Source organism: Geospiza fortis, unplaced genomic scaffold (genome assembly GCF_000277835.1).
Source record: "Geospiza fortis unplaced genomic scaffold, GeoFor_1.0 scaffold41, whole genome shotgun sequence".
Lineage (NCBI taxonomy): Eukaryota > Metazoa > Chordata > Aves > Passeriformes > Thraupidae > Geospiza > Geospiza fortis.
Window position 1 is genome coordinate 18,462,586 of NW_005054299.1, and position 9,086 is coordinate 18,471,671.

The following is a 9,086-nucleotide window of genomic DNA, read 5'->3' on the forward strand; positions in this document are numbered from 1 at the left end:
GGCAGCGCCCGCTGGCACCTGCCCGCTGCCCTGAGGAGATGGCGGGGCCAGGGCCGGCCGGGCTCGGTCTCCGACACTGGGGGTGCAGGAGGGGAGGGAGGGTGTAAGAAGCACCTGGGAAAGGCTCTCCATGCCAGCTCTGCTCCCACCTGGGAAAAGGGGCCCAAGCCATTGGTGCACTCTGGGTGCTTGGTCCGAGAAACTGTGGTGTTCCATGGCTTCAGTTGCATTTAATACTTAAAGTCGCTAAACCTCGAATCCTCGACCCATGACTTAGTGGCGAGGTCAGTCTGATCTGCTCCTCACGGCCCAGAGTGTGCAAGAGCCAGTGCCTGGAGGCAGCTGCCTGGAGGTGAAAATTGGAGGGCTGGGGAAGGGCCACAAACTTCCTTATCCCTGAGCACACAGCCTCTGCCCTCAGCCTGACCTGAGGTATATGGGGCACACCCCACCTCCTGCTAATTCACAGGTATGGATCACAGGGATTTGTCCCCTCTCTCCCCATTGAGTAATCCTGTACTTGGAGAGAAATAGGAAGCAGGGCCCCTGCGTTTTCAACTTCACTGAGCTGAAAAAGGAAGGCAGTGATGTGGAAATTAGGTTAAACCGCCTAAGTAGGCAGCTTTCTGCACGTAACTAATCTGGCTGCTGCATATAGCAGTGCTCAAATGAATTCCAGCCCAGTGGGTAACACTGGAACAAAACCAGGCTCCTCTGCTTGGTTTGCAGGCCAGGGCCCAGGAGAGGGGATGGAAAGGGAATAGAAAAATAAGGTGTGGAGGGGGATATGGAGCACTTCTCCTCCATTGAAATGGAGGAGCAGATCACCTGAGCTGAGGATGCATGTTAGGTCCTGGGTGGGTAAGGGGAGCAGCAGCTTTAAGACATTGGCTTGAACTCCCAATGTGGGTATCACCACACCCTTTGAGCAATCCATGGCTGCTCTCTGGAGTACCTACACAGCCTTCTCTTTCTTTCCCTGTTGCACAGAGATGCATGACCTTGATACTGTTCTCCAAGATACACCAAAACAGACCACTGGCCTCGCAATTCTTCTGTGCTGCAATACTAGCAGCAGCTGCAAGCATCCAGATGTGGTACAGCTGTGGTACTGTGGCTTTCAGAAAAGCAGCAGCTCATCTCTAAGGTCACATTAAAAGACCCAGGTGAGAATGTGATCCTACATATTGTAGGATGGTGAGGGACAGAAGGCTGTGTTTCAGAGTTATAGGGAGGGGGTAGCCAAGAAAATCTCAGCTGCTGCTACTGCATGCAGGTCAACTAGAAGGCCACACTCAGACTCACCTCTCAGTTACCTCCAGGCACTACTCAACCCACGCTTTTTTAAACAGACTATTATTAGGGAGGTGCTCAGAGGAGAGCCCTTGGGACATGTCCCACTTCCATTGCAGCAGCAGTCCTGAAACATTGATGAAGATGCTCTAGTGCCTCTTCACTGCCTGTTGTCAGGAGCCACAGCACATTGAGGAGACAAGTATCCCACCTACTTTATGCTCAATTCATTGAAAAACTGCCACAGGAGCTAATGGTCCAAAGCTTTGGCTCACCAAACCTATTGCAGGGCTATGCAGAGGGGACTTTGGCAACGCTATTTTGTGCAGAACTAGGTATTTCTTCCTTGTCACATACAGTTACCCAGCAGGTATGAGGAAGGTCATTTATTGTTTACTTACTGGGGACAGAAAGAGTGATGCCATTGAGAGTTAACACATAAACAGAGAAAAACAATGGATGAACAGCAACTACAGTGAGAGTAGACACAGGAAACAAATGGGAGAAGAAAGAGCCTACCCGTAATCCAAAATCACAGCTAAGGTGACCATTAGTGCAAAAAGGATAGACTGTAAGAAGAGTTGGACACTCAGGTACTGCATAGGAGAAGAGGAGGTCATAGATGCTTTAATATTAATTTTCAGCTTTAATATACAGCTTTCTCTTTCTAATCTGACAGCTTTGTATGTTTGTTCCATATTTAATAAAGAGGGGTTTACACAGAGCTACCTTTACTCAAAAGGGGGAAATGATGAGTGGGTTATTTCAGGTTTGCTGCAAAGGAGAAGGGTGAAAATTATTTGAGATTTGCTGCAAGAGCTGTGGCAGGAAACAAAGACAGAGATAGTATTGCACGGCAGGGTTGTAAGGCTTCTTCTGCTAACTAGAGGACTTGAGTAAGCACTGAGATGCCCTCCCACAAGGACTTCATTAAGCCTGCTTGCTCAGCATGCTCCCTGGAACTGCAGCATGCATGCATTTCTCTGAAAAAACACGTCCTTCTCTGTCAGTGAAAGGCAATGCTGAAGCTCTCAGCTGAGCACTGAATTTCTGGCAGTAAAGAACAGTTCAGCTTCCAGCTGCTGCTGCACAAAGAATTAATCAGGGCTGAAGAACTGGAGCAGAGCAAGCCCCACAGGTTCCAAGAGGGTGGTTGGTTGTCATCCTGATCATGTCCCCAGCTGACACAACACACAAGCTGCTCAGGGGAAGCATGAGGAGTTTGCTCACTGCTCTCTTCTGTGCTTTGAGTGAAAACACAGGGCACAGCTTCACCCCTCTGGTTCAGCTGAGTGGCTCAGTGCAGGAGGGAGCACAGCTGTTCTACAATTCTGTCATAAATCAGCAATGGTACAAGTTTGGTGCAGAATGATTTTTTCTTCTCAGCTGAACTTACTCCAGTGACAATTGTCTCTTTCTCCTTTCCATCCCCTCCTGCCAGTACTTCCAGAGTTTGCACCAAGAGAAATGGATCCATTCTAGGCTGCCAGGGCAAGAACTTGGAATTAGAAACAAACCTCCCATGGAGATATAAAGAGGGAAATACTAGAAGCAGCATTACAAACTAACATTTCCATTTTGTCAAGTTTTGAAGTAATAGAAATTCTAGGAGCTTAAAGTGGTTCAATTGGTCCAAAAAACCCCACGGAGACTACTATCCAAAATAATTAACAGTTCCCCCAAGTAGCTTGCTCTGAGTGCTGTTCCTCAGCCAAAATGTTTCCCGAGGAAGGGGGTCAGGAGGGGAGAAGAGAGTGAAGGAACCTGTTACACATGTGATTGTTAGCAGAGAAGCTTTTTGCTCTTGAAAGGGGAACAAATTATGAATGTGGGAATAAGCAAATAGTGGAAAGTAGGTCTGTGACTGAAAATAATCAAGTCCTGTCCAGTGACATTTTTTTCAACTGAAGCAAATGAAAAACCTGATTACACTAGCTGGCACTGTCTTCCTCTCTTTCACTGCACCTGGGCACTAGTCTGAATGCCACTACAGCTGCATCCTCTCCCATTAATATCAACAAGGGACCAAAGAGTGCAGTTCTGATATACTGCCTTGTGCACTTGTGGGCACACCAAGAAAGGGCCATATCCTGGGTTTTTTTCTGCCTGAGTTTAAAGACGACCTTCTCTGAGGGGTGGCTCCTCTCCCCCAGACATCCAGAACCACAAGGAGAGAAAAGATGAAAGCAAACCAATAGAAGTTTGAGCAGAGCGGGAAGGCTGAACTACTCAGTTGTGAGTTACTGCAGTGCAGGTAAGCCTAGACTGGGCTGCTCTGCTTACCCATCCTTACTGGAGATTTCCTGCATCAATACACTGGAGATTAATATGGCCACTCCATTTCCATTACACACTCTGCTATTTCTCCTTTGTTAAATGGAAACACCAGAGAAAAGCTTGCCAGAGACTCTCAAGGCCCCAAGAGTCTTTTCAAACAAAGGCCTAGACTCAGCTTGAAAAGCCAGGCAGCGCACAGCAGAATGGGTGTCTGGGGAGCAGAATGCCACTCCTGCCCAGAGGTGACAGTCTCATGGCTGGGAGACATGAGGGTCAGCAGCACAAGGGTGGGCTGAACTGGCCTCCTCATAGAAATATCCACTGAAAACCGTGCACAAACGTGCTGCCCTGCATGTCCCACAGAGCAACATGGCAGAAGGGTGGCAGGAACAAAGGGTATAGTGAAAGCATGGGGAGAGATACATTTCTGACATCCAGAGCAGAAGGGATGCTGAGGTGAGATAGCAGCTTGGACCAAGTGAAGAGAGAGGGAGCAGTAGGGAACATGACAAGAAAAGAGCATGTGGTTAAACACTGTGCTGTTCCTGAAAATCACCAGAGAAAGTGAAGTTCCTGTGCCTTTTGAACTACTATGCCTTTGAAAAAGGTGCCCAAAACAGGACATGTATCACAGAACATTTGAAGAAGGACAGTAGAAAATTGCAAAGAATCCTGCTTTGAGTCTAGGACAGGACAGATGAAGGAAGGCACAGAGACCCAAACACCATGCTCCCAATTAGACAAGCAGGCTCAAGCATAAGACATCACTCAGCACCAACATCAATTTAATTCTTCCCTCTTCAGGACAGGAACAGGGCGTATACTTCTGGAGTTACATCAGCAAGCGGAAAGAGGGCTAAGGAACAAACTGTGCTGGGAAATCCCAGCTAAACATGCAGGCAACAGAACCACTCTACTCAAGATAGCCCACACCTGGATGGGGGAAGAGTACAGCTCTTCAGAGTCACTGAGGTGTGACTCACCTCCGCTGAGTCCACTCAGCTGCCCAAAACTGTAATGCAGAGGACATGTCCAGGAAAACAAAACCAAGTTGTCTTCTTGCTGTTCTGTCCTGCTTCTAACAGGCAGCAGGTTACTGTGGCCCTATGCAGCCCCAAAAGTAGTGAAGGAAGCAAGTCCAAGACTGTAAAACTAGAGGGTCAATGCAATGGCTTTGGCTGTTGTGTTCAGTACAGCATTGGAAACAACTGGAATGTCTCGGGCAACTCTCTGAAAGGGCGGCATGTTGGGTCCTTCCAATGTGTCCAGGATACCTGGAGAACAGAAAAAAGGGGAGAGAGGCAAGAGTTAGTTCAGATGATAACAGATGGCACATTTCTTCTTGCTTTCCTCTCTGTCCAGGTAGTGGTTGAGGGTGGCAAGGCCCAGAACAGGCAAAGCACTTGCAGGCAATGGGAGGAGACACCTAGGCCCAAAGACTGAACAGGAGTAAACACTTCCATCCAGAGACCACAGGGTACACATCAGAGATTGTGCTTGGGGCAGAAAAACTGCATGTTCCCAAAAGGAACACAGATGCTTTTGCTTTGAGGGTGTCAGATCCAGTCCCCTGCCATTTGACCTGAATGCAGGTACTGCCAGAGATGTTGCTCTGCTGAGGAAAAATGATAAAATCCTGTTTCTACTCCATCCCAGCACAGACCTTGCTCTTAGACCAAGATTCACTTTCATCCTGAGATACACTAGCAGACTCACATCAGGAGCTGCAGCTGTGCTGCAATGTGGAATTTTTGTCACTGCAATGCACAGACCATGCTTGGCAGGAAATACACAGACCAATGCAAACGTCCTCAAGTCTCTGTCAATTACCCTCTTAAGACTGATAATCAGTTTTGGAGTGCTTTGAGGAAAACTGCTTGGAGTATATTTTATTCTATTTAATCTGCCAAAAAGCTGCAGATCAGAACCTCTGCCATAAGAACAGATTCAGGAAAGACAAGATTTATATCCAGAAGGACTTGTAATGCTATTAAGCTAATTATGAAGATTTATCAGAAATATCACAAATGGGTCTGGCTGCCTAAACTCATAGAAGAGATTTGCAGAATTGCATATTTAGGGATATTTAGGGATTTGGAAACTCTCTAGAGATGGGGCAGGAGAAGAATTTTGCTTTGTATTTTTTTTTTAAGGAGGTTGAGACTTTGTTAGGAGAAAAGAAGAAGAGATAGAAGGAGGATGTGAATGTGAACATGCATGGCCTGGTTAACAGTACCAGCTGGGGAAGATACAGCTCTTGCTATCTGTGCTATACAACACAGGATACAAAAAGATGTTAAACAAAGAAGGAAAAACATTTATGACACATTTCCTGATCAGAGAAAAACAACCTGACTTCAACAATATTTAGGAACGGGCTGGACATCTGCATGCAAGAATGGTCAGTGCTGTTACACTTCACTTGTGGGGAAATAATTAGGGTCCTGCCTCACAAATTGGGTGTTAAGTGCTAAAACTCAGTGCACAGTAACTACCCCAATGTTTACCTGCTGCCCTATTTGAACAGCTTCTTCTAAAAAGCTAGTGGTAGTGATTTTAGAGCTGGAAACTGGTACAGATGCCCAAAAGACAGATTTAAACGGCCATCCTTTCTCTCAGAGAGAGAAAAAACAACCTCTCTTCCCCCAGATCTAACAGGATATCTTTGTATCTCCCTTGCTTACCTTCTACCACCTTGTGATAAGCAAAGTGCAGATAGAGGAGGAAAAGCATATGTAGAGCAGCAAGAGTCCCACACAGGATGAGCCGCTGGGTATGTCCCACGGTGCGTGACACCAACACAGCAACCTAGATGAGGGGAGGAGATCAGAGACAGGGCACCTGTACCTGAGCCTCTGGCACTGCAGCCAGGAACACATGGAAGAACAGGTCAGGCAGTGAGAATCTGCAGGAACACTGCACTAAGTCTTTTTTGCAGTTTTCACCAACAAATTTGGAGTAATTTGGCACTGTTTTGTGTAGGTGAGCCTTGCCCAGTCTTGCCAAGAGTTCAGGAGGCTCAGCCATGGCTCTCCACAGCAGCAAGGGCTGTAAGGGAATAAATGAACCTCCTGGAGCTGTTAGAATGGGTGAGGATATTAATCCAAGCAGCATCTCCATACGCCAGTGGCCAAATTATGCAGGAGCATAATTTTCTCCACAGCAGTTTGACTGGCTGTGGAATGAAACCAGCACGCCAAAGAACAGAAAGCAAACACCACTTCCCTCCCTTTTTCTGTCCCAGGAAGAGGAGGACCCCAGGCTGCCTGTTCCTTACCATTCGTAGTGTAGAGAGTCCACCAACGACCAACCAGAAGATATAGAAGAGGGAGTGGAAGTGGATGTTATAGGTGACAAAGAGAGTGATGCAGTGTCCGAAAAGACCGTAGCCCTGACAAAACAAAAACGTCCATGTTACAAGCACCAGTCCCACACAAAGGGCCATTGATGAAGAGCAGAACAGCCTATTCCTGTGACACTTCACCATAGCAAAGCCTCACAAACCACTCATTCACTGCCCAACAGTCAACCAGAACAACAACAGCGGCTCACACTCAGATAATCTGTCTGAAGGATTCACGGGCACATCAGAGATTGCGACAATGTGGGAAATAGAGGAAAGATCCTCCAACCCCAGAGAAACTGGAGTCTCCTGGCTTTTTACCACCAGGTTCTCAAATCAGGAAGTGCAAAGCAGGAGACCTGCATGAAGGAGCTGCCTCTTTGTACTATCGCTGTGCCTGGGATGGAGCAGGTCAGAGGAACATCCTGGAATTCCAGGTTGTCCCAGTGCAGCTACCAGCAGTTTACAAAGCCTTTTCCTGTTCTTTGTGAAAAGCTTGTTCTGGAACACCACACAGCCAATGTGCACCATGGGGCAGCTCCATGAGTACATACCAGCAGTGACAGCATCTGAACCATCGTGATTTGGGCATTGCACAGATATGCCAGGAAATACATGAAAGATGAGACGCCCAGCCAGTAACCGAAGCAGGTGCCAATGGCTGTGCCCATCAGCGTGCCTTCCCTCTGTGGAGACAGTGTCAGGATGAGGAGAACTCAAAGGAATGACCTGCCAGCACCCAAATTAACCCCTCAGAGTCCCAGACACTTTGTAGGAATTATCAAATAGGTGGCCAGCAGCATTCAGGGGGCCACAGGACCTACACCCCAAGCTCTCCCAGCAGCAGAGTGTCAAGAGTTTCTGGTAAATCCTTCCTCCCACCCCCAAACCAACATCCTCAAATCAATCTGCTTTTCAGCAAGATTCTTATTCAGTTATAATAGAGGTTTCCTCTCCTTTTCTAGTGTCAGTACAGCAAGCCAGAGCCCAGGCAAACCACCACTTATCACTGAAAGTCAACGTACAATGATGGTGTCTGAGGTCTTCATTCCATGCAAAAGAATGGCCACTAGGGTGAAAACCAGCATGAGGGGTCCATACAGCTCGCCTGCAATCTTCTACAGGAGGAGAGAGATGAGGGAAAGTTTGGTTAGAGCCCCTGGATATCAGGGTCCTCCCACAGGCGATGTGAAAAGTGCACTGAATGGAGTTTATCACCCAGATTATCACCTGAGGTTAGGTGACAGCACACTGAGGTTTGGAACAACCGTGGAAAGGAGCTACCAACATTTTCAGGGAGAAGAACACCTAACAAACTAAGTCCTTAATAACATGGATTATTACAAGTTTTACAAGATATCTGTGGGACAGTCACTTGGCCATGGAGTCTGATTCAGCAAAAGGGAACTCACCTGTGGGAAATTAATCATCTTTACAGGAATCATGGACTCCAGCAGTCTGCATCACAGGAAAACAGGGAATGACAACACGAGCAGGAAGAACAACAGGATAGTTAACAAAATGCTTCATAAGTAAAAGATGCCATATACCCATTACCAGTGTTTACTATTGTGTTGACAGGCCTTGAGGGACAGAGGATTCTTTCTAAAGGATGAGTCAAGGTCACTAAAGAAAGTAAGGTTTTCTGTCAGTGGGTTAACTTTGCTGAGGAGGGGCAGATTCAATGAAAATGTTTAGGGATGAGAGATCATTGACACAACAGCAGGAAGGAAAGGTAACTTTCCTCCTAAAGGCTTAAAAAACTTTGCTTTGTTGGACTCAACTGTGTGGCAAACCCAACAGAAGCCACATAAGGCAGCCAAGTACAAAAAGAGCCCCTTCTCCTGCCTCGAGCAGCGATGCCAGGTGACAGGGCTGCCAGCCCAGCCACGGGACCTCACTAAGGTGAGCAGGACAACGCACAATGTGTTCGCTCACACGTGAGTCTTCCCGCAGGGCTGCCAGCCCACTGCTGCTCGCTGGCTCGGAGCTGGCAGCCAGGTTCCTGCAGGCACGGAGCCGCTGCCTGCCCGCGCCGGGGCTGCCCACCTGGCTCGCACTTGGACGGGCTCCACATCGAAGTAGGGCCGGAGGATGTCGATGTTGGCGTAGAGGCTGAAGGCCCTGGAGGCTTGTCTCTTCCCCACTTGCCACATCTGCGGAGAGAAGGGAG

At 47.7% G+C, this 9,086-nt stretch overlaps 1 protein-coding gene across 1 annotated transcript in view; it reads right to left on the minus strand.

Annotated features, from left to right (window-relative positions):
- Positions 1 to 4,230: 4,230 nt before the first annotated feature.
- The window catches only part of YIPF3 (Yip1 domain family member 3), a 5,853-nt gene continuing 997 nt past the window's right edge, over positions 4,231 to 9,086 (minus strand). Inside the window, exons 2-8 of the mRNA XM_005416344.2 lie at positions 8,963 to 9,078; positions 8,326 to 8,371; positions 7,939 to 8,031; positions 7,468 to 7,599; positions 6,848 to 6,961; positions 6,255 to 6,378; positions 4,231 to 4,844 (exon numbers count right to left, since the gene is read on the minus strand). Of these exons, the coding sequence (XP_005416401.2) occupies positions 4,723 to 4,844; positions 6,255 to 6,378; positions 6,848 to 6,961; positions 7,468 to 7,599; positions 7,939 to 8,031; positions 8,326 to 8,371; positions 8,963 to 9,078 (747 nt within the window). The 3' untranslated portion in view covers positions 4,231 to 4,722. The remainder of the gene's footprint in view (positions 4,845 to 6,254; positions 6,379 to 6,847; positions 6,962 to 7,467; positions 7,600 to 7,938; positions 8,032 to 8,325; positions 8,372 to 8,962; positions 9,079 to 9,086) is intronic.